The 26389-nt window shown below is 44.3% G+C and overlaps 1 protein-coding gene across 2 annotated transcripts in view; it reads left to right on the top strand.

Annotated features, from left to right (window-relative positions):
* nlgn4xa (neuroligin 4 X-linked a) overlaps nt 1-24690 on the top strand; it is a 62699-nt gene extending 38009 nt beyond the window's left edge. For both annotated transcript variants that reach the window (XM_041874346.2, XM_041874345.2), the window contains 3 exons: nt 12897-13082; nt 18317-19106; nt 22280-24690. In XM_041874346.2, the coding sequence (XP_041730280.1) occupies nt 12897-13082; nt 18317-19106; nt 22280-23174 (1871 nt within the window). In that variant the 3' untranslated portion in view covers nt 23175-24690. The remainder of the gene's footprint in view (nt 1-12896; nt 13083-18316; nt 19107-22279) is intronic.
* The last annotated feature ends 1699 nt before the right edge of the window (nt 24691-26389 follow it).

Here is a 26389-nt window from a genome sequence, read left to right as displayed (position 1 = left end):
TTCTTCACATTTTAAGCGCAGCGATGTGCACATGGCAGTAGGCTACGCACGAATGTTCCAAAATGCAATTAGCGGGAAAACACCTTCTAAAATGCGAACCACACAATCGAGCGGTTTCATGGACAGAGATAGAAATATCCGTTAGAAATTTAGAAAGAGGGGAGATCTAAAGATGCAACAACTATCATGAGTTGCTAATATGACTAGGATAATGCCTTTGGCTGCTAGACAACGAAATAAAGTTGATTTGAACACCCGTTTTTCTAAAGGATACTTTGAAGCAAGGTAAGACATGGCAGAATGATATCATGATTATTTGCATCCATCCAGTGTCCATTTGTTTTGCAAACTCCATTTTATGTACGCTACAGAAACACCACTAACCAAACAACTGTACTAACAAACCTACTGTGCTACTGTAGGTATCTGGGCAGTTGAATTAAAGGGTAACTACACCCCCCAAAAATCCTGGATTTTTCAGAGACCTCAAAAGTGGTCTCCTGATGTGGTTTAAGCATTGGTTTGTACTTAAAACATCCAATGTTGTTGTTTTTCTATTAAAGAGTGTGACTTTGAGAGCGAACCCCCCCCAATATTTTTTAATAATAATCTGAAACTTGTGGATTTCTGACTCAGTTGACAGCCTCATTTATCTTTTTCGATAGTAGGCCTTCTATTAACCTACTTGCAAAGTACAGCTTGGGTTGGCCTGACTGTGAAAGACCAATATATGAGATTGATAATTTAAGGTCATTCAGAGTGTCTGTCGCTGTTTGTCATAGAATGTTTCACACAGGGCACCTTTCCTTCACCGGGGGGTCGTTTGGATAATTTTTTTCCAAATTAGAGTTTACCCACTTCTCCAGTAGAGTAGTTTTAGCTGTAGCATGGCTACCAGAGAGCTCAGGGTGTCTGTCAGATGGCTGTTTCATGTGGTCCAGTCCATTCCTGGAGAGGGAGAGAGACCTCCCTGTGATGCTGCGTTCACGTCATGTTGGAAACACGGGACCTCCGAGTTAAAATTTAAGTAAGTAATTTGCGTAGAGCTTCCTATTGGTTGATTCTGATACTTCTTAAGTGGGAAACGCGATCTCATCTTTCTTTCAACAACAAGTAAGCAATTCGGAAATTTCTAAGTTTCCGACATGGCGTGAACGCGGCTTGAGGCCCTAATGGATTTGATAGCCCAGCTTTGGAGGACAGATGGTGTGCGTTGAGGTGATGGGCTGTGGTTGTGGTGTGTGTGTGCGTGGAGGAAGAGCGGTACTTGATGAACAAGGGGATTTAATGCTTCATGACCCAGATCCGCACTGAGCAGTGATGTTTCCCCAGTGTGTTTGTGTGTGTGTATTTGTGTGTGTGTGTGGTGAGGCTCAAAGTAAAGTGAAGGAAGAGTGACATAGACATTGTGTGTGTGCATGAAATGGTGAAGCTGAAGGGAGGAGTGACTGGGACAGCTGTGTGTGTGTGTGTTTGTGTGCGCATTTGTGCATGTGGGTGTGTGACATCTGGGACGTGTGGCAGAGCGTGTGTGCTTGAGCTGCTCTGTATCCCTCCTCCTCCATCACTGTCACACAGCTGTCCCCTACCTGGACGACCTGTCATTCCACAGAGTCTGTCATCCTTCCTTCCTTCCTTCCTTCCTTCCTTCCTTCCTTCCTTCCTTCCTTCCTTCCTTCCTTCCTTCCTTCCTTCCTTCCTTCCTTCCTTCCTTCCTTCCTTCCTTCCTTCCTTCCTTCCTTCCTTCCTCTCTCTCTCTCTCTCTCTCTCTCTCTCTCTCTCTCTCTTGCTCTCTCTCTCTCTCTTTCTTTCTCTCTCTCTCTCTCTCTCTCGCTCTCTCTCTCTCTCTCTCCCTCTCTCTCTCTCTCTCTCTCTCTCTCTCTCTCTCTCTTTCACTCTCGCTCTCTCTCGCTCTCTCTCCTCTTGTACTCCTACTTTCATGCTTTACTATGTACCTCCTACCCCAACACACACCCAGAGGCTTGATACCTTTGACACCTCTGTCATACTACAGTACTGTTTTGTCATACAGTACATGCCATCTGTAGCTACAGCCTCAGATAACATGTACTGAACATGTGGAGAAGCTGTGTCCAGTCACAGAGTGTGTTCATGGAGCGAAGGGTTGATGACTTGTCTTTATCATGTCACAATGACAAGCACAATAAACTAAACTAAACAGATGCAACTGGAGATTTATTTTGTAAACGCTTTACATTTTTCCTGCATATCATTATCTATTAATTATCTACCATCATCTATGTATACTGGATAAAAATTGACACTTAGTATTAAGATCTGTTTGGGATTTTTTTTACTGAGGGATTAATAACAGCTAGATAGGGATTATCATTTTATTAGACTTTAGGTCCATTACCCATGCAAAACTCATAGCACAGATTTGCATGATACCGTCCAAATCATCATAATCATCTCTGTGTCCTTGCGGAAGGTCCAAAAGGTCATTCTGTCTATATGACTAACCGGCTAGCATCATACCCCCGATGTTATGGAAAAGAGTGGGTGGGTGAAGGAGACCGTTCCTTCCTCTTCAGTGGTCGTGTTTGGATGCATGGAGGTTTGTCAGAGATACTGCGTACTTCATGCTCTCGGTCTCTGAATATCATCAGTCACGTGGAGTGCTGTGACTCGGATGATTCCAGAATGTTGTCACATGGAGTGCTGTTCTGAGACTGATGATTCCACAAGCCTTAATGATATGATGTGGGAGTCAGAGGAGCGCAACAGCCCTGCCTCAGGCTGAGGGGTAATGGATGTGTCATAGATGCCATGCAGGCACAGAATGACAAGAAATAAGTAGGAATGGCATTGACTCAGGCAGTGGGATCATCAATAATATGATTTTTAGAGTGGGCAACACTTGAGAAGTCATATGCCTTGGAAACAGACAGAGGTATCAAATCGTCAGGGGTGGCATTTAGTATACTGTTATTTTTTAAATATTGATTTGGCTTTGGTTATTATTTTATAAATTCCCAGTAGGCATACAGAAATTAGGCTTACAGGTACTTAAGCTGTGGAACACACTATACTTGTATTGTACCTCATACTGCAGCATTTCCTGTAAAACAGTTGCTACTGTAATGCAGTTCAGAGCTGTGGGGCCTAGGGAATGTTTGTGCAGTTCTGAACTCTGCAAGCAGTGCAAATGTCTCTGGTCTGGTGTCCGATAGATTCTAATTACCTCTGCACAATTTAATGAACATATGCTGGTGGATCACGGGGGTTGTACACTAACTCCATGGATGTAACCAATTGCACTCTTCACGGTTGGGAGAAATGTACTGCTCCCTCTCTCTCTCTCTCTCTCTCTCTCTCTCTCTCTCTCTCTCTCTCTCTCTCTCTCTCTCTCTCTCTCTCTCTCTCTCTCTCTCTCTCTCTCTCTCTCCCTCTCTCTCTCTCTCTCTCTCAATGTATTACGGAACTTAATTGATTGTTAGAGGGAGGAAAGGTGCTCAAATCTCATGGACATTCTGAGGTATTTCAAATGAGCTGTTCTAATGGTACAGATGTAGGATCTTCATTTGAGCCAGTTTGCTACAGCAGGAATATAATCCTGCAGCAACAGGAAATGTGAATTCTTATGTGGATTATGATTAATGGACATTTTTTGTAGGGTTTGACACGTTTTTCATTAGGGCAAATCAAGTCTGACATTTTAAAGTGGAAATTACAGACTTTAGAAGCCTTTTTAAACCTTGAATACACTACAAGTTCGCATGTGTAGGAAAATTCTCAGCAACAAAAGAGTGATCAAATTAAGATCCTACATCTGTAACTTTCTAATAAGGCAGAAAGAGAAAGAGAGAGAGAGAGAGAGAGAGAGAGAGAGAGAGAGAGAGAGAGAGAGAGAGAGAGAGAGAGAGAGAGAGAGAGAGAGAGAGAGAGAGAGAGAGAGAGATATTGTACTGCAAGAGTTATTGTCACATTATTTGAATGAATGTTATTCATTAAAAAGCACAAATGAATGAATATTATTCATTCAGTCAAAAAGCAAATCAAAATGTTAATTTCCTCTTGAACCTCATGAGCCTAATGTTGCTACATTCTTTGATGTTGCCAAATCCATATATTTTCATGAAGGTAACAGAAATGCTGCTGTTTTGAACAGTGAGACATTTGGCTTCATACTGAGAGAGAAGTCAGCTCTCATCAAAATATGTCTCTTCAAAAACCCATATCAGGTCTGCATGTTCATCAACATCAAATTGCTTCCAGGAAATAAACACATCTACATCTAAGAGTTTTCCAGGTTAATGAATCAATCATCAATCCCAACTTTCCATCAAAGCAGAACACGATGACAGGATGTTTTTTCCATTTATTGTTACTAATATGAATTGTTTACTTAGCTCCTGATTTGCCAACCCAGAGTGACCTGTAATCTTTCCCCTTATCACAAACCTCGAATATGGCGGCTTTAATCCAAATTATTCTGTATAGCCCCTGGCCTGCCTGCGCAAACAGAACACACACACGCATCAGCAACCACATTAAGGCACAGCCTGCTGAATGTGTAAACGATGACGGCCGGGGAGGAGAAGAGAAAAAAGAACTGGGAGGAAAATGTCCACATTTGTCTTTTTCACTCATAATTATAATGCCATTTGGAGTGTGAATAATCGCTCTGCTGTCATTTTAAATCCGCCACCATTAATATGGCCAAATTTACCAGCGTCAGTGAATGCACTTTGACAGCTGCTATGTTTTGCTTCCCCGGGTCGCTGTCTGTCAATCACAGGGGATTATGGGTAAATACGACCAGCCCACCTGCCTCTGATGTACTCTAATTCTGTACCATGATTATAGACTCCAACTGAGTGGCGCAGTGGTTTAAGGCAGTGCTAGCTGTGCCACTAGAGAGCTTGGTTCGAATCCAGGCTCTGTTGTAGCCGGCCGCGACCGGGAGACCCATGGGGCAGCGCACAATTGGCCCAGGGTAGGGGAGGGAATGGCCGGCAGGGATGTAGCTCAGTTGGTAGAGCATGGTGTTTGCAACGCCAGGGTTGTGGGTTCGATTCCCACGGGGGGCCAGTATGAAAAAAATAAAAATAAATGTATGCTCTGGATAAGAGCGTCTGCTAAATGACTGAAATGTAAAAACTGAATGAGATAGATAGCAGGACAATGCCTGTTTTCTTTGCATGTTTTACGTCCCCATTTTGCACATTTTCACATTTTCACACACATTATTCTGTTGCTATATCAAACAAATAGATACAGGCTCTATTTCTACATACCCACTTGACAAGATAGACTACATTTGTGTATGCTGGATGTAATGTCTTTCATTGTGATGGGGTTATTTGGTGGCTTGCAGACATACATCTATAAAGGATTCTAAACCACAAAACAGACATTTGCATAGTGAGTGTTGATATGACAGACTGGCCAGTGATGACAATGTTGTGAGAGTTCCCAGCTCCCCGGGACTCGCCAGAGAGATTAATTTTTGACAGATACAGACAGAGGTTGGTTTGGAGATATTCACTGACTGCGTCCCTAATGGCACCCTATTCCCTATATAGTGCACTACTTTTCACCAGAGCCCTATGGGATAAAGGGAATAGGGTGCCATTTGGGATGCTAGCCAATCATTGGCTTCCTCTGAGCTAGCTGTGGCTGTGACCTGACCTCGTTGAGCAGCTAATTCCAAACATTCCCCCTCACATCTCTCCCTTTGATAATTACCATTTCATCTGGGAGCCATGGGGTGGATTATTCTCTGGACAGAGAGCACAATTAGACACTATTACTGTCACAATGAATGTCTGGATGGATAGACGCCGGTAAGAGCTTTTTCTTCCTTGCTCCCATGTGTTCTGTTGATACAAAGAAAGTTAGGCTTGTCAATTCAATACCAACTATGGTTTGTTTGGTCTTGGTGAAAGACAAGGCTTGTAAAAATGAAAAGAGTTGTCTCTCTCTATTAAGAGAGGCGTACAATAGGAAAGGCCTGTGCAATTAATTGGTCAGATCAAGATGTAGATACCGGGTATGAGGCGAGCACCAGCTGGTGGCAAGAAGCTTGAAAAAATACTGTAATGTTTGGTGTCAAATCAAAATATACTGCTGCAGAAATATAGCAGCTTCATATTCTCTGTGCATTGACTTCCATTTGTTTACGGACATTATACAGCAGTGTATTATACACTGAGTGTACAAAACATTAAGAACACCTTCCTAATATTGAGTTGCACCCCCTTTTGGCCTCAGAACAGCCTCAATTCGTCTGGGCATGGACTCTACAAGGTGTCAAAAGCATTCCACATGGATGCTGGCCCATATTGTCTCGAACGCTTCCCACAGTTGTGTCAAGTTGGTTGGATGTCCTTTGGGTAGTGGACCATTCTTGATACACAGCTTGAAGAGCTTGAAAAACCCAGCAGCGTTGCAGTTAAATCTTTTGTCTTGCCCATTCACCCTCTGAATGGCACACATACACAATCCATGTCTCAATTGTCTCAAGGCTTAAAAATCTGTTTTTAACCTGTCTCCTCCCCTTTATCTACACTGATTGAAAGGGATTTAACAAGTGACATCAACAAGGGATCATAGCTTTCAACTGGATTCACCTGGTCAGTCTAAGCCATGGAAAGAGTAGGGGTCCTTAATGTTTTGTACACTCAGTGTATGTGTGTCACGCCCTGACTCAGGGGACTCTTATATGTTGAGTCAGGGTGTGTATATTCTTTGTTGTGTATGTTCTATGTTGTATATTCTAGTATGTGTGGATCTATGTTGGCCGGTGTGGTTCCCAATCAGAGGCAGCTGTCGCTCGTTGTCTCTGATTGGGTACCATACTTAGGCATCCTATTGGCACTGTCTGTTGTGGGATCTTGTTCTGGTTAAGGTTTGTTGTATCTGCCTTAGGACTTGTTGATAAGTTAATAAACATGTACGCATATCACGCTGCGCCTTGGTCTGACCCGTCCTTCAACGAACGTGACAGAAGATCCCACCAAACAAGGACCAAGCAGCGTGCCGAGGAGGAGCAGAGAGGATGGACTTGGCGGGAGATAAGAGAGGATCTGGCAAGGCAGATGGAGGCCCTGAAAGGGATCAGACCCGAGAGGCAACCCCAAGAACACTTTTTGGGGGGGGCACACGGTGTGGACGACGAGGCAGCAGGAGGCCGTGAAGGGCGGATCTGCAGGTTAGGAGAGGAGGCCACCATGTTACGGGGGCTGTTGGTTCAGAGGGAGCAGGAGTTATTCAGTCAGAGGGAGGCGCTACAGGAGGCTAAAAGGGAGAAGGAAAAAGTAGAGGCACGGCGAGAGGAGCTGGTTAGGCAGCAGAAGGAGTTGGGTTTAATAAAGGAACCCAGTCCTGCTCCTCGCACCAAGAAAGTGGTGCGTGTCGCCAGTCCGGTCCGGCCCGTTCCTGCTCCCCGCACCAAGCCAGTGGTGCGTGTCGCCAGTCCGGCCCGGCCTGTTCCTGCCCCTCGCACCAAGCCAGTGGTGCGCGTCGCCGGCCCGGCCTGTTCCTGCTCCTCGCACCAAGCCAGTGGTGCGCGTAGCCAGTCCGGCCCGGCCTGTTCCTGCTCCTCGCACCAAGCCAGTGGTGCGCGTCGCCAGCCCGGCCCGGCCTGTTCCTGCTCCTCGCACCAAGCCAGTGGTGCACGTCGCCAGCCCGGCCCGGCCTGTTCCTGCTCCTCGCACCAAGCCAGTGGTGCGCGTCGCCAGTCCGGCCCGGCCTGTTCCTGCTCCTCGCACCAAGCCAGTGGTGCGCGTCGCCAGCCCGGCCCGGCCTGTTCTGCTCCTCGCACCAAGTCAGTGGTGCGCCGTCGCCAGCCCGGCCCGGCCCGTTCCTGCCCCTCGCACCAAGCCAGTGGTGCGTGTTCCTAGTCAGGTCCGGCCCGTGCCTGCTCCTCGCACCAGACCAGTGGTGCGTTTGTCCAGTCCGGCACGTGCCCGTTCCACCGGTGCCTGGTCCGGCACCAGTCAGCTGCTCCACTCCGGAGCCAGAGCAGTCCGCTCCACCGTTGCCTGATCCAGCTCCGGTCAGCTGCGCCACTCCGGAGCCAGAGCAGTCCGCTCCACCGGGGTCCAGTCCAGCTCCGGTCAGCGGCTCCACTCCGGAGCCAGAGCAGTCCGCTCCACCAGTGCCTGATCCAGCTCCGGTCAGCGGCTCCACTCCGGAGCCAGAGTAGTCCGCTCCAAGGGTGCCTAGTCCAGCTCCGGTAGGCGGCTCCAGTCCAGATCATGACGTCAGCCCCTCTCCAGGTTTGGGGTCTCCCACACCAGGGTCCAGACAGGGCCTGGCGTATTGTGGGAGGAAGGAGAGGGGAAGTAGCGCGCCGAGGTCCAGACCAGACCAGGGGCGCAACAGGGAGGCGGAGAGTGAGAGGTCGTCACGGCCCGAGCCGGATCCGCCTCTGAGGCGGAATACCCACCCGGCCCCTACCCTGTTATGTTTATGTTGTGCGGTCGGAGTCCGCACCTTTGGGGGGTACTGTCACGCCCTGACTCAGGGGACTCTTATATGTTGAGTCAGGGTGTGTATATTCTTTGTTGTGTATGTTCTATGTTGTATATTCTAGTATGTGTGGATCTATGTTGGCCGGTATGGTTCCCAATCAGAGGCAGCTGTTGCTCGTTGTCTCTGATTGGGGACCATACTTAGGCAGCTTATTGGCACTGTCTGTTGTGGGATCTTGTTCCGGTTAAGGTTTGTTGTATCTACCTTAGGACTTCACGTTTCGTTTCGTTTGGTTTGGTTTGTTGTTTTGTCATTGTGTTGATAAGTTAATAAACATGTACGCATATCACGCTGCGCCTTGGTCTGACCCGTCCTTCAACGAACGTGACAATGTGTGTGTTGTGCTCTTAGCCTACCTGGCATCTGGCCAATAGGCTAGCACAGTATGTGGAAAATCTCTTGCAGACCCATGGTGTGTAATCGGTGCAGTCGTCCTGTCAATGCACAGCATGGTTCCACAGGATCAATGCCATTTAGGTAAAGTGTCGAGCACAGGAGGTTGGTGGCACCTTAATTGGGGAGGACGGGCTCGTGGTAATGGCTGGAGCGGAATAAGTGAAATGGTATCAAATACATCAAGTGATTACAGTATTTGGACATTTCAATGAGAATACATGCATTTGGCATAATACTGTATCATAGGCACACAGTATCAAAGAAAAACAACTGCATGAAGATTGTAGCTAGTACTTCCTTTTAATGCTTCACTCACCTTCATACTCACAGGATTTCTATGTATACACAAAACACAGGTAATGCATTCTGGAATAAATACCCCACCAAAAAATTCCTTAGGCAATGCATGACTCTGCTACTACCCAGTATCATGCAGGGGAGAATGAATGAATACTTTATTATCCCATAGAGAAATTTGCTTGGTAGCATCAAATTTTACCGGACACTCTTATCCAGAGCAACTAGGGTTAAGGGCCTTGCTCAAGAGCACGTCGACAGATTTTTCAACTAGTTGGCTCGGGAATTCGAACCAGCGATCTTTCGGTTTCTTGCCCAACGCTCCTAACCGCTAGGCTACCTGCTGCTACATGCTTGGTAACATGGATGGAGCCCTTTCCTAGCCGTTCAAAGTGGTATTAAATGACAGTGTGGCCAAGCAGACCTTCAAACCCCAGATCTGTCCAAGCTGTACTGTTGTGAGGCTGAATGATGGCTGTCCGACTTACATTAAGCTTGCAGCCCCTGCCCTGCCGCAGCATTAGCATTAGTACAAGGCTGGCTGAGAGAGAGAGAGAGAGAGAGTGTTAGAGAGAGAGAGAGAGAGAGAGAGAGAGAGAGAGAGAGAGAGAGAGAGAGAGAGAGAGAGAGAGAGAGAGAGAGAGAGAGAGAGAGAGAGAGAGAGAGAGAGAGATTAGTCTGATGGTGCAATGGGACTGATCTGCTTCTTATGAAGGTCTCCCTCTAAAGGCGTCAGTCGGCTAGGCGAACCGAACGAGTGAGCTCGCATACTCTCTTAAAAGACCTTCGCTTGAAAAACAAGCCATTTTGAGGCACCATAATAGTCAGAATTAATTGAAGATAACTGAAGAAATCTGTCATTAATTTTTACGTTTTTGTCGAGGAGATCTTAATCGCCCAATCTAACTAATATGTTTGGTGCAGTATTTCTCAATGTAAAAATGTGCATGAAAATGAGTCGTCTCTCGTTGAATGACAACATAGACTTTATTGAAGAATCCCTACACTTGACCAATCACGGACAAAGGGGCGTAGACTTCGGCTCCCGAACTTCGGCTGGCCAAAGTCCAAAAGGGAAAGAAAATGTCACCTAATGTCGTCATAATATATGCATAAACCGTTCCGAATGCGGACGCCATAAGCCAGAGACATCAAAATACATCAGAAGGACATCGTAATTTCTGCGACGACCCTGTGATATTGTTGTAATAATATTAACATTCTACTTATTGTGAGGCTGACCCTGCAATATTTTGTTGTGATATTAACATTTTACTGCATTCCGAGTAAGATCAATACTAAAATACTTTGTGAAATATATTGCTGAAGGAATATTTTATTTCTGAAGAATATGTTTGATTGGCTAAATATTTATGAAGGTTTAAGCTGTCTTGTCTGTGACAGTGAATTTAATCAGGCATTGTGTTGCACTTCTTTTGATACAGATGAAGATAGGTTCTTATATGCAATAGGCTCTTCCATGCAAAGCATTGATATTGATATTAAATATACTAGAATAGCGTGTTTTTACAAGCTTTGTAATATCAGTTATAACAGCTATCAATATCAGTTAAAATAGTAGAAAGAGTTTCAAAAGCTCATGTTCATAATACATCTTAATGCAATGTTCTCCTCAGTACTATCCACATCAACTTCTTTGAAATGGAAGCTTTCACTAATCTTTTCACACACCCTGAGGAGTTACTGGTGGGCTATCCTCTCTGCACCGCTTCCCTTCTCCCCAGCTCCTCTTCTCAGACAGACATGGTGAGTGGAGACTGAGGAGAGAGAGTTAGAGAGAGAGGGAGGTGGAGAGAGAGGGGGAGAGAGGAGAGAGAGAGAGAGGGGAGCAAGCTGAGGCCTGGAGGTCATTCACCCAGGAGTGTGAGTCCTGCCAGGGGCCTTGTAATCCAACAATCCCCTCTGCTGCTATCCCCTCCACCACCCATCTATCCTCTCCCTCCATCCCCCTATCCCCTCCACCCCTCCTCCATCCCCCTATCCCCTCCACCCCTCCTCCATCCCTCTATCCCCTCCTCTATCCCTCCATCCCTCTATCCCTTCCACCTCTCCTCATCCCTCCACCTCTCCTCCATCCCTTCCACCCCTCCTCCATCCCTCCATCCCTCTATCCCCTCCACCCCTCCACCTCTCCTCCATCCCTCCATCCCCTCCACCCCTCCTCCATCCCTCCGCCCCTCTATCCCTCCACCCCTCTATCCCTCCACCCCTCCTCCATCCCTCCACTCCTCCTCCATCCCTCCACCCCTCCATCCCTCCACACCTCTATCCATTCCACCTCACAGCCAGACCATGGCTAACTGGATCTGCTCCCTATCACAGGGCCACAGGACACCTTTCTTCTTCTCCCTCCTCCTCCATTTCCTCCTTCTCTCCATATTTTTATCGGATTTGTCATGTAGCCTGTAGACTGCTCTGTCTGGGCTCTCCCCCCTGGGATGGAGGCTGAGAGCTGAGTCTGTATCCCAAATGGCACCCTATTCCCTACCTAGTGCACTACTTTTGACCAGAGCCCTGGCTGGCCTGGGGGCTGCCTGTGCCAGGGACTCGGCCTAGAGATCCAAGGCCTGGCGCTTGCGTGGACCAGACACCCCGGTGGCCGTCTCTCGCAGACTCTAAAGGCCCACCACCTAATGGGTTTAGACAAATCTGCTAATTTGTCAACAAGTTTCTGATTTCGACAAGCATATCAACAAGCTTGTCTGTCTGGCCTGACACTCGGCTGTATAGAGTCGAATCCAAGTCAAAGCCATGTGGTTGAATTCAGACTATGAAAAAGGAACTTGCCTTCTCTCTCTGTCTGTCTCTCTATCTGCACATTCGACTGTATAGTCGAAGCCAAACCAAGTGAATGTTGACTATGAAAAGGAGCTTTGCCTCTCTCTGTCTGTCTCTCTGTCTTCTCTTCCACTACTCTCAGTATAATGGTGGTTCGGTTAGAAGCACTCCAGTCAGCTCAGGTTGAATGACTGAGGGAGTACAATCCTACATTATCCAACATTATCCTCTTGGTCTAAACAGCAAGGGATGATTCCCAGGTCATTAGGAACCACTGTGACTTACTGAAGAGTGTTGCTATTTGACTGGATAAGAAGACTAGAAGCATGCAGGTGTCGCTGACTTGCTGAGTGCTTCAAATCTTATGAATTGAACAGTAACAATTGGTTCCATAATGAGCGTTCCTTGAGAATGCCAGGTAACTCCTTCCTGTCCCTTTGTGTTGTGTTGTACAGGCCATTTATACCTGGGTGGGGTCATCCATTATTTCACTGATCGTTGGAACTTACGTCAATGTGTTCACATCACATTTACCTCCATCCATTGTGGTGATAAATATAGTGTAAGATGGGCCATTACTATATGTTTTGAGACACACCCCCTAGGGATGTAAGTAATGTTATTTGTGTGTGTGTGACTGTAACTGTACTGTGTTTCCTTGTCACATGGTCCCAAAGACAACAATATCAATAATGAAAAGTGTTAGCAGGTGCAATAATGTATTAATTTAAATTCAATTTCCTTGTATTTACACTTCATCCTTTATTTATGATTCATTTGCTTTATGATGCATTTCTAAATCACCACCAGGCACACCTCTGTTCCAATGACAAGCTGTTTTTAGAGGGAAATCAAGAAGCAGGTGTTCAATGAGTTTGTTCTGTCTCTTGTTGTTCACACAGGCTTCCTAAGCACAGGGGACCAGGCAGCCAAGGGGAACTATGGACTGCTGGACCAGATCCAAGCCCTGAGGTGGATCAAAGAGAACATTCAGGCCTTCAAAGGAGATCCAAAGAGAGTGACAATCTTCGGCTCTGGTGCAGGGGCATCGTGTGTTAGCTTGCTCACTCTCTCTCACTACTCAGAAGGTATGTATCGGGTATTTTTAGCCCCCCAAAATATTCCCTTACCTCCTTGGAAATCATTGAGATTATATTATATTGTTTGAATCCTTAAAGTCAGTGAGTACAAGTCCTTTAAAAAATTTTATGAATCATAAAATGAATCATTCTCGGCGTCTACCGTGAGACTTACACTGCAATTAAAGATTATTAATTAAATTCATATGGTCGTATGAACTTCAGCTATCATTTTAGAATGTAGGAATTAAATAAAGACCTGTGGGGAAATGTTTTATTATATTTATTGCTTTATTCGATAGATATAATTTTGTTTTCAAATAGGAATATCTCTCTCACTGAGAGGGTATGGCAGTGCCTATTCCCTATATAGTGCACTACTTTTGACCAGAGTCCTATGGTGCCTGATCAAAAGTAGTGCATTAAATAGGGAATAGAGTTCAATTTGGGATGCAGCCTATGAATGATTTAAACAGTCAGGATACACCACTATGACTTTTCAGAGAACATGTAGCATCACATTTCATCGCCACATGACAGAGATAACAACTAGAGTGTGTTCACAGGTTCACCCAAGTGTAAAATATTGCCTACCTCAGTCACTAGATATTTGTGTGACCAGCCAGAGAAAAGTGGTAGGTGGATATCAAGAATATTAGAATGGTTAACCGCCGTCACATTATAGTACATTTACATCTCTCTGTTTTTTATTATCATTAGAAAATAGTATCCTAGAAATGTGAGTGTCATTAACTGTCATAGTCGTTCTCCTCAGCCCAGTGCACAGCACAGTGTAGAGAGGCAGACAAAGTCTACGTCCCAAATGGTATCATATTCCCTATAGTGCACTACTTTTGTTCTGGTCAAAAGTAGTGCAATATATAGGGAATAAGATTTCATTTGGGACGCAAACAGAGATAGACAAATGAATAGCTAGCTGTGCGTTCTCTCTCTCGCTCTCTCACTCTCTTGCGCTCTCTCTTTCTCTGCAGCTGAATCTCATCAGGAGCTATTTGAGTAAATGACTGTGAAAACAGCATTACCTAATCAGTCTCCATAGGGCAAAACCCCAGATAGATCTTAACCGGCACATCTCGCAACTTCAGACTTTATTTCCATCAATATAAATCAATATCAGTTACGGCAGGAAATGGACATGTCTTGCACTCGTCAATGGACTTTAATTTCTCTCCATGTCCGCTGCTGGTACTGAGTGACAATAGTGAGAGTAACCTCAGGGGAAAACATCTAGTTCTGAATTATGTCCAATAAAAAACTGAAAGCAGAGACTGAAAGCAGAGAATTCTTCTTCCATCTTCGTTCTCTCAGAAGTCCAATTCAAACATTTGCCATTCATGGTCCTACTTCCTGTTTTTAAATGTGTGCTACTGTAGGTCATGTGAGATGATTAGAGGACTGTGTCTGCATGATGCCTCATTTACTAGGTTTTAGACTGGGCGCTGACACTTTTTTGAACTCAGCTTTCACTGGATATACTATCAATCAACTAGTTTTTATTTTATTTATATACACTTCCATTCAAAAGTTTGGGGTCACTTAGAAATGTCCTTGTTTTCAAAAGAAAAGCCTTTTTTTTGTCTGTTAAAATAGCAACAAATTGATCAGAAATACAGTGTAGACATTGTTAATGTTGTAAATGGCTATTGTAGCTGGAAATGGCTGATTTTTAATGGAATATCTACATAGACGTACAGAGGCCCATTATCAGCAACCATCAGTCTTGTGTTCCAATGGCACGTTGTGTTTGCTAATCCAAGTTTATCATTTTAAAAGGCTAATTGATCATTAGAAAACCCTTTTACAATTATGTTAGCACAGCTGAAAACTGTTGTGCTGACTAAAGAAGCAACAAAACTGGCCTTCTTGAGACTAGTTGAGTATCTGGAGCATCAGCACAAACCAGATGGGATGGCATATCGCTGCAGAATGCCGTGGTAGCCATGCTTGTTAAGTGTGCCTTGAATTCTAAATAATTCACTGTCAGTGTCACCAGCAAAGCACCCCCACACCATCACACCTCCTTCTCCATGCTTCATGATGGGAACCACACATGCGGAGATCATCCGTTCACCTACTCTGCGTCTCACAAAGACACGGCTGTTGGAACCAAAAATCTCAAATTTGGACTCATCAGACCAAAGGACAAATTTCCACCGGTCTAATGTCCATTGCTTGTGTTTTTTGGCCAAAGCAAGTCTCTTCTTCTTATTGGTGTCCTTTGTGTTGGACCGCAGAGTGAAGGAAAAGCAGCCGGTTGAGAGAATGCCAGGAGTGTGCAAAGCTGTCATCAAGGCAAAGGGTGGCTACTTTGAAGAATATAAAATATATTTTGATTTCTTTAACACTTTTTTGGTTACTACATGATTCCATATATGTTCTTTCATAGTTTTGATGTCTTCACTATTATTTTACAATGTAGAAAATAGTACAAATAAATAAAAACCCTTGAATGAGTAGGTGTGACCAAACTTTTGACTGTTACTGTGTATATACAGTGAGGGAAAAAAGTATTTGATCCCCTGCTGATTTTGTACGTTTGCCCACTGACAAAAACATGATCAGTCTATAATTTTAATGGTAGGTTTATTTGAACAGTGAGAGACAGAATAACAAAAAAGAAATCCAGAAAAACGCATGTCAAAAATGTTATAAATTGATTTGCATTTTAATGAGGGAAATAAGTATTTGACCCCTCTGCAAAACATGACTTAGTACTTGGTGGCAAAACCCTTGTTGGCAATCACAGAGGTCAGACGTTTCTTGTAGTTGGCCACCAGGTTTGCACACATCTCAGGAGAGATTTTGTCCCACTCCTCTTTGCAGATCTTCTCCAAGTCATTAAGGTTTCGAGGCTGACGTTTGGCAACTCGAACCTTCAGCTCCCTCCACAGATTTTCTATGGGATTAAAGGTCTGGAGACTGGCTAGGCCACTCCAGGACCTTAATGTACTTCTTCTTGAGCCACTCCTTTGTTGCCTTGGCCATGTGTTCTGGGTCATTGTCATGCTGGAATACCCATCCACGACCCATTTTCAATGCCCTGGCTGAGGGAAGGAGGTTCTCACCCAAGATTTGATGGTACATGGCCCCGTCCATCGTCCCTTTGATGCGGTGAAGTTGTCCTGTCCCCTTAGCAGAAAAACACCCCCAAAGCATAATGTTTCCACCTCCATGTTTGACGGTGGGGATGGTGTTCTTAGGGTCATAGGCAGCATTCCTCCTCCTCCAAACACGGCGAGTTGAGTTGATGCCAAAGAACTCGATTTTGGTCTCATCTGACCACAACACTTTCACCCAGTTCTCCTCTGAATCATTCAGATGTTCATTGGCAAACTTCAGACGGCCCTGTATATGTGCTTTCTTGAGCAGGGGGACCTTGCGGGCGCTGCAGGATTTCAGTCCTTCACGGCATAGTGTGTTACCAATTGTTTTCTTGGTGACTATGGTCCCAGCTGCCTTGAGATCATTGACAAGATCCTCCCGTGTAGTTCTGGGCTGATTCCTAACCGTTCTCATGATCATTGCAACTCCACGAGGTGAGATCTTGTATGGAGCCCCAGGCCGAGGGAGATTGACATTTATTTTGTGTTTCTTCCATTTGCGAATAATCGCACCATCTGTTGTCACCTTTTCACCAAGCTGCTTGGTGATGGTCTTGTAGCCCATTCCAGCCTTGTGTAGGTCTACAATCTTGTCCCTTATATCCTTGGAGAGCTTTTTGGTCTTGGCCATGGTAGAGAGTTTGGAATCTGATTGATTGATTGCTTCTGTGGACAGGTGTCTTTTATACAGGTAACAAGCTGAGATTAGGAGCACGCCCTTTAAGAGTGTGCTCCTAATCTCAACTCGTTACCTGTATAAAAGACACCTGGGAGCCAGAAATCTTTCTGATTGAGAGGGGGTCAAATATTTATTTCCCTCATTAAAATGCAAATCAATTTATAAAATTTTTGACATGCGTTTTTCTGGATTTTGTTGTTGTTATTCTGTCTCTCACTGTTCAAATAAACCTACCATTAAAATTATAGACTGATTTGGTTCTGGGTTACCAAGGTTGGCCCAGTAGCCTATCACCTGAATTGGTGTTGTGAATCGGATTTGTTGTTAGCCAGGCAGCTATGTTCCTGTATCACTCCCGTTAGCCATACCCAGGTGGCATGGAAGCCATAGCCCCTCATCGCTGCTCCCTATGTAGGACATGATCTGTTTCTGTTTCATGGCTCCACAGGCACGCCTCAGTAAGCAGACTGAGGTAAACACAGGAAGCATATGCAACATATTTAAATTCACTTCTGGTGAGTCAGGCTTTAACTGATTTCTTCATCCAAATAGCAGAGGAAATGGGGAAATAAAGCTAAATAAACCTCTGTTGCTAACTAGGCCTTGCGGGAGATGTCGGCTTCTGCGGCTTGGAAACATACACAATGATATAAATAGAACTTAGAAAATACTGGGAAAAAATGTAACATACAAGAAGTGTTCCTAGTGCGCTGTGGCCTATTTGCAGAGTGGCAGTGCCAGGCAGATCGTGAAGCTGCATGCAGCTCCAACATAATTCAGGATGAATAAGTGGCCCGAGGCCTCATTGCAGAATAAACAAATGTGTCTTTTATTTTCAGTTTGATTAATTTATTATGACCAGCGTTGACAGGATGTGGTGTCCCTGTCCCAGTCCTTAATCATCCTTTTGCTTCATCTTTTGTCAGTATAGGATAATATGCAGTCTAGATGGATCTGTGTCTGATTTGTATGGATCTGTGTGGATGTTACGGACGTAATGTGTATGTATTGGGCTCCCGAGTGGCGCAGCGGTCTATTGCACTGCATCTCAGTGCTTGAGGCGTCACTACAGACCCCCCGGTTCGATTCCAGGCTGTATCACAACCGGCCGTGATTGGGAGTCCCATAGGGCGCGCACAATTGGCCCAGCGTCGTTTGGGTTTGGCCGGTGTAGGCCGTCATTGTAAATAAGAATTTGTTCTTAACTGATTTGCCTAGTTAAATAAAATATAGCACTCACCGAAGATGTTACATCAGAATTATTTAAAGTAATACCAGAAAATACCAATTATTTCTATACTGAGTAAATACCAATGTGGCTGTTCCGGGTGTGTATGTATTATTTCAGCACTTTCATTGCTAAAAGATTTTTACATTTGTGAAAAACACCAAACACCATGTCTGAGATTTGTCGTGTCTAACATCAGTTTTCTCCCCCTCAGATCTCTTCCAGAAAGCCATCATCCAGAGTGGTACAGCTCTCTCCAGCTGGGCGGTCAACTACCAGCCTGCCAAGTACACACGGATGCTGGCTGAGAAGGTGGGCTGCAACATGCTGGACACCATCGACCTGGTGGAGTGCCTCCAGAGTAAGAACTACAAGGAGCTGATCGAACAGAACATCTTACCCGCAAAGTACCACATCGCCTTCGGCCCCGTCATCGACGGCGACGTCATCCCGGATGACCCTCAGATCCTCATGGAGCAGGGCGAGTTCCTCAACTACGACATCATGCTGGGGGTCAACCAAGGCGAAGGGTTCAAGTTTGTGGAGGGCAGCGTGGACAGCGAGGATGGCATCTCGGCCAACGACTTCGACTTTGCCGTGTCGGACTTTGTGGATCACCTTTACGGCTACCCGGAGGGCAAGGACACGCTAAGGGAGACCATTAAGTTCATGTACACTGACTGGGCCGACAAGGAGAACCCCGAGACACGGAGGAAGACGTTAGTCGCACTCTTCACCGACCACCAGTGGGTGGCTCCGGCCGTAGCCACAGCGGACCTCCATGCCCAGTATGGTTCACCAACATATTTTTACGCCTTCTACCATCACTGCCAGAGCGACATGAAGCCTAGCTGGGCTGACTCGGCACATGGGGACGAGGTGCCCTATGTGTTCGGGATCCCCATGATCGGACCCACGGACCTGTTCAACTGCAACTTCTCCAAGAACGACGTCATGCTCAGCGCAGTGGTTATGACCTACTGGACTAACTTTGCCAAGACAGGGTAGGTTGTCCAATTCAGTTTTTCTACTGTATGTCAGATTGTTTATTTGAAGTGGATAAATATCCGACATGGATCGAGAAGACACGTAGCAAGTTATGGGAGCATAGCTTCAACTACACTGAACAAATCAGTGCTTCTATAAGTATTGTAAATGCTTTGGTTTTCATTAAGGCTTTGCAGTTTGCAAATATCACTTGATATTTGGATCACGTCTTTGTTTCCTGAACCCTGGGATTAACCAGGTAGCAGGATGTTTGCGACCCAGTCACACTGAAAATTCATTTTAAGGTGAATAAATACATTATTGAACAGCTTCATAGGCTGTAGCATTCCCTCCCCCAGCTCTCCGGCTTGGCTAGCGTCCACCTGATGCCAGTTCAGCAGGGGATAGATTGGCAACGTTATTGGCATGGGGAGGCTCTTTTAGTCTGAGTGTTTTTTGCTTTCCCGTAGTGCTGCTTCAAACAAAGCAGGAACCCAAAGCAAATTCATCGCTTCGAGAGTGTCCGTTTTTCACAAGAGTCTCTCCAACTGCAGGCAAATACTCCCGTTGCGATCCTCAATTTCCTTGCTAGATTGAGGGTTATCCAGAAAAAAAGCTCCCAACAACAGACAGGGGATTCGGAGGGATGAGAGGCATATCATTAACTACTCATCTCAGTGCTTTAATGTGTGGTAATATACAAAATAGAAAAGTACAATGCACAGGGAAGCGTTCTTCTTATTCGTAGTGGATACAGGACTGAACAATGAGTGAGGCGTGTGTGCATGTGTGCGTGCATGCCTGGGTGTGTGTCTGTATTCATGCGTGTGTGCTTGAATGCGTGTGTGTTGTTTCTTAGTATACACTGCACATGCAGGCTATAGTCGAAACTAAAAATGAAGACAGCTGGGAACACATGGCAGACTGGAAAAGCAGATTTTTCAACAGTCATCTGCAAAGAGAGGCTTTGTGTCAAACAGAGGGAGATAGGCTTGAATACATTTGTGAGCATCTGAGTAGATACATGCAAGTATAATGTGCAAGCCACCCCCCCCGGCGAAGAGCAGAAGCTGGGTTTATTTAAATCTGTGACTTTGCTATTTCTATAAACCTGCGACGACAAGTCTCTTAGGAGGTGTAGACTAGCCCTCCATCTGAATGTACTTCTGTTATCACACAAAACAGATTGACAGCATGGTGGAAGCATATGTTTTATGGACCAACGCTTTCCACCTCTGTGTTATCTTCCTCTTATGAGATACATGTGAAGAGCTTGCTAAGTATTTATCAGTCCGACAAGCACGGGACGTCTGGAGTGTTGTCTTTATTGCAAGTCTTTGTCGGTGAAAATTGTATATTGTTACAGCAGGCGCTTCCATATGCTTCTATCAGGGCTACAGTCCTTAAGTGATATTGTACTGGGTTCCACATGTTTGAAGGAACATATGCACATACACTATGTATGGAACTATTACTAGACAGTCACCTGAATCCATTTCAGGGAGATTAGCTTAATTTACCAAGAGGTGACATTTTGACAGTGTAAAACATGTAAAATGGGAAGATGTTACTAACAAATACTGTAGTGTTTTAAAATATTCAGCAAAGCACTAGGGTTTGACATAAATATAGGTTAAAAGTACTGTGAGCAATATACCCATTTTGGTAACATCTTTGCAATTGTATTATGGTGAATGTGGCCCATGATGTTCAAAGAGTGATACAACCAAATGTACAGGTTCTCTCAAATAGAATGAAATAGCAAAATGATACAAGGTTAGCTTTGTATTGAATAATAGCATATTGAATCAGATCTAATTGAATCCTGCTCTCCAGGGATGCACAGACATACACCAATTTTTTCTCTCTCTGTCCCCCCTTCCATTTACAAATGAATGACATACTTAGATCCTGCTGTAATCGGTAATGACAGGATTAAACAGTGCTCCATCAGCCGGAGATACTGTCATGCTGGATTAGCCAGTAAAATATCTCCTGATCCCCTGAGACCACTGTTATCTAGTAGGCCACCTGATGGACGGACGGAGCTGTAATAAAAGCAGCCTTCTCACAGTCTCTCTGTACTGTAAGAGCTCGTTTTGGAAGCAGAGCAGACCCCTGGGTACATACCTATTTTGACGTCTATCAAATACATTTTAGCATTGGCACTAGTCTGCCTGGAGTGCCAGGTGGGCGGGGTTTGCCGTTTTCTGCCTATTCAATCGGTTTCATTGGGTCAGGCATGCTAAATCAAAACCAGCTAAAGTATTTGAAATGATTTCAAATACTATTTGAACCCAGGTCTGCATCCGAGCTCATCTTGAAAGGTCTGATGGGTCCTGAGTGTCCCCTGGTGCCTGAGTGCAGTGCATGACTCAAGATGAGGCCTTTCTTTCTGTTCAGCATTCAGCTGGACATTCCCCCTTCCCTTTCCATTCCTCTTACCCTTCCACTCACTCGACAGTGTCAGGCTCCAAGGTTGTCGTCTCGACTGTACTCCTCGCCTCTGTCTCCCTTCGAAAGTTAATGAAATCACAGTCACAATGTCACAGGAGAGTTGCTTGATTCCAACACTGAGGCTGTCCACTATAACATCTACTTCACAATGTCAATGGGAGAATAAAAAGCCTGCGTTACAGAAAAATGTTAACATGATCTAGGACATTGGGACATTTCATACTATTACACATTTTTCCTATGAATCACAGAGGTGTTTGTTATGAACGTTAAAATGGGGGCACAGGATATGCTTTGTATTAATCAATTATATGAGTCTTGTAACTGTACAGTAGGATGACTCAGCTCTAAAGTGAATCTAATGGACAGTTTTAGTGGCCATTTTGTGACTTCATCTTCTTTTTACTTTAATGAAGATTCCCTTGAGTAGGCTTAAAGAAACACAAAAAAATTATTACAGAGTTAATAATGACCACATTGACTCACTTGGGAGGAATATAACATAACACTTCTTTCTAGTATATTTTAAATATTTTGGGTCAATCATTTTCAATTTCACGAGCATTGACTTCACAAGCCTAGAGATAAAATAGTGCTTTGGTGGCAATTAATCAGAATACTGCCCTTTTCTCTTTTTCTGTCTTTTTTAAACCTTTTGTAGAATACGGTCCTGAAAAGAACAATTGTATAATACATTCGTAATTACAAATGTTTTTTATCTTCTCTATTTCAGAGATCCAAACCAGCCCGTTCCTCAGGACACCAAGTTCATCCATACAAAACCCAACCGCTTTGAAGAGGTTGCCTGGTCGAAGTACAACCCCAAGGACCAGCTCTACCTGCACATCGGCCTGAAACCCAGGGTCAGGGACCACTATCGGGCCACCAAGGTAGCCTTCTGGCTGGAACTAGTTCCACACCTCCACAACATAAACGAGTTGTTCCAGTACGTATCCACAACGACCAAGATACCGCCGCAGGACACCACCCCGTTTCCTTACACCAAGCGTTTCCCGGGCAATCGGCCATCTACCACCCGCCACCCTGGGGTTCCCTCCGCCAACACCAAGCAGACCACCGACCAGCGGAAAGGTGAGGACCTCACAGACGAATCAGCAGTGGTTATCGAGACTAAACGGGACTATTCCACAGAGCTGAGCGTCACCATCGCCGTGGGAGCCTCGCTGCTCTTCCTCAACATCCTGGCGTTCGCGGCACTCTACTACAAGAAGGACAAGCGGCGGCACGAGTCAAACCGGCGCGGGCCGAGCCCACAGCTTAACTCCGCCGGGCCAGCCAACGCGGTGGCCAACGCCAATGACATCGCCCACTTGCAGAACGAGGAGCTGATGTCCCTGCAGATGAAGCAGCAGCAGCAGATGGATCACGAGCACCACCACGAGTGTGAGTCGCTCCAGGCCCACGACACGCTGCGCCTCACTTGCCCGCCCGACTACACCCTCACACTGCGTAGGTCGCCAGACGACATCCCCCTCATGACGCCCAGCACCATAACCATGATCCCGAACTCGCTGGCCGCCATGCAGCCACTTCATAACTTCAACACGTTTGGCGGCAGTCAGAACAGTACCAACCTGCCCCATGGACACTCCACCACCAGGGTATAACTCTATGTGGAGAAGACAGAGTCAAACGTCTATGTGGCCTGGCCTATGTTGGACAAACACTAAGAAAAGCGAGAAGAGTGACTGACTGTGTTTCACACAGAACTCATCTCAGTGGATGAGATGTTATTTTGCTACCATGCCTTCTTGAACAGTATATCAAAGTCAAATATGAACTTCTAATGACATGTTTGAAAAGTGAATGTTACTATAGTAATACTGTTTTTGGAGCGAAGCTTCTCGAATGAATCGAAGAGAGTTTTACCAAAAAAACAACAAGTGGAATCATCTGCTTTAGAATGCTTGAATAGACAATACAAAACATGAAGGGTTACAGTGATGACAAGGATTACTCAAAAAGCTTTTTGTGCCATCATGTACATCATAGTACAAAAACACACAATTGTACAGTGAAATACCACTCTACTGCATTGGTAAAGTATGACAGACTAATCATGGGCACTGAATTTAAAACTCCCCCCAGCCTGAAATGTATTTATGAAAACTTTGTAAAAAACTAAAAACAGTATATAGTTGTGAGTAAAAAATAAACAAAAAAGAGTACTTTAAAGAGCTTATATTGTTGTTTGAGTTTAACTATGGCTTTTCCAAGCGTGTTCTTTCTGTTGAGGTGTGTGTAAATAAACAGTATCAATCATTATCCATTTTTTTGTATTAAAATCTGTTGAATTGTTTTCACAGCAGCAGAAAAAAAGTGCAAACACTATCCATTTTGGGAGCATACTGTGCATCGTCTAGACAACCATTATAACGTCCTGTGTATCTTTTGTATCCATTTCTGACACAATGCATGTCTGAGAACTGCTTTATAATCTACATTTTCAGACAGCATTCTGATTCTGTCTCAAAATGAGGTTTGATAGTGAGTCCCTTTTTTTGTCACCTGATTCATCTCGTTCTGCTTTTAATCATTTTGTTTGTAGGGTTTTTATGTCTAGCAACAATCTCACCACTGCCTGAGCTTCAAATGTGACCAGCAATGTATTACTTAGAAAAAAGGCAGTGGATTTTGGTATCAATATTAGTTGGATATGTTTGTAAAGAAGTATATGTTAGATATTTCAAATTGTCATATGCTAGCAATATGTAAAGTATTGTGCCAGGCTTTTGATATGTTGGGTTACTACTACATAAGTGAATGAGTGTAAATAATAAAAATGATAAATGATATTGATATTATTAATAATAACAATTATAAGTACAATAAAAAGTCAACATTAACCCAAATTCTTTCAGTTCTGCATCCTATTACAGAAAAAAACTAAAGCAAGTACATATAAAAAGGTTTATAATAATGCTACATTTATAAATTTAATGAAAGATATATCCTTACCATTGGTCCATCAACTGTCAAGATACCAAGGGTTTTGATGTAGGATTTGAAATGATTTAGTTTGTCTGATATTGTTTGCGGTTTTGCCTTAAGTGATAGATGATATTTCTGGCTGGACACCTGTATAAAGATTTTCTGCAACATTTTTAATAAAATATCACAGTATTTTCTAAAGAAAAGCTTCATGGAATTTTTTTTTTTATGTGTGTGTGCCAGTCTGTGTAACAAATGTTAGATGATATGCAGGATTTGGAACATGTGCTATTGAATAAGACTCCTTGTTCATTTGCTATCAAAGACAATGAAGACATGCATTTCCATATAAATGGATATACTGTATCTTGTTGCAATTCCGTCCTTTACTCCTATTCACTTTGTGCAGATGCACTCTTCAAGAACCACATGACGTTATCAATTAAGAGTTGGCAATGGCAATTTAACAACCGAAACTTTAAAAATGTTAAATTGGAATTTGCAAATAGTTTAGCCAAGCCAAATCCACTGACTTGCAGACTTGATAAATTGCCACTCTGCTCAGTAAGGGGAAAGAAAAAACAGGCACACGTATGAGCTGAATTGCCAAGTGTGTAGCTGCATTGGGTTTGCAGGGTCTCTAGTGGTATTTGCATACAAGGGTTTGCATCCTGTATGGTGTAAAATTGCTTTGCAATGCTGTCCCTCCCTCCTTCCCACGGTCAATGTATTGATCTCTCTTTCAAACAACCCAAGCAAATTAGCTTTTCACTTAAAACTAACTTGACAGCAGGAAAATCTTTAATAGTTGTTTTACAGTTACTGGGGCGAAGTAGATGTCTCTATACAACATTTGATGACCTACAGTGTATAAGGCCCAGATGCAAGAGGCTGGGGGAGAAGAACATCGTTGTCATTATGAGGCAGAAGAAAAAGTGCCAAGATCATTTCATATATGTTGTCTTCATTATCTTCACCCCCTGTCTGGTCTGGTTATGTCTCAAACTACATGTTAAAATATTTATCTTAAGACAACCAATGAAAACACAGGACCATGCATGGAGTGTGTCTGTAGAGTAGACCAGGGCTCCGTTCCAAATTACACCCTATTCCCTTTACAGTGCACTACATTTGACAAGAGCCCTATGGCCCTATAAAGTGAATAGGGTGTCATTTTGGACGCTCAAACAGCTCTTCTTCTTAATTGGCATGTTGTTTATGCTAGGGGTAATGGTGTGGGGTTCACTGAGCATGAATACTCCAGACTCGACTGGAAGTTAATTAGCCGGCTACAGAGTTCCATCACTCAGCTCAGAGGCAGCTCAGCCTGGGACATGCTCAACTCGGTCCTACCACTGTCTGTCATTCAAGTCCCTCGGCTCTCCAAGCAGCCATTACCGAGCGGTATCGATCGCCGCGGTGACAAGGTAGCGAACCAAATAAAGAGTGGGCAGGAATGAGGAGGGTTGGACTCTGACCCTGACCAGCCTATAGCTCGCTAGTACACAGCTACTGATACTACTACACCCTCCCTTCACATTACTGCTGTGTGTGTTTTTTTTTATTCTAACCATGAATTAAGATGCAGGTAAATACCCCTTGCATCGAAGTCAGTTGATTGCATTCCCTCTCTAGGTGGCAGGACCCTAATAGATGAATATGAAATCTTCTGAGCCAATATATATGCTGAACAGTTAAGTGGAGAGGAACTCTCATCTGTGTGTGGTGCAGACCTGACTGGCTGCTAAGGTAATGATAATGGCCTAGAGAAAATTCCCTTTTACTTTTTCACGCTTTCACTTTGAGAAAAATAGTGTCCTTTTCACCTTCTCAGTACTTGCCAATAGTTTTCAAATCAGTTGTGCAGAGAGAGAGAGAGAGACATATGGAG

This window comes from Coregonus clupeaformis, chromosome 6 (genome assembly GCF_020615455.1).
Source record: "Coregonus clupeaformis isolate EN_2021a chromosome 6, ASM2061545v1, whole genome shotgun sequence".
NCBI classification, from domain to species: domain Eukaryota; kingdom Metazoa; phylum Chordata; class Actinopteri; order Salmoniformes; family Salmonidae; genus Coregonus; species Coregonus clupeaformis.
The sequence above is the reverse complement of the archived record's forward strand: the minus strand, read 5'-3'. Positions and strand labels throughout refer to the sequence as shown.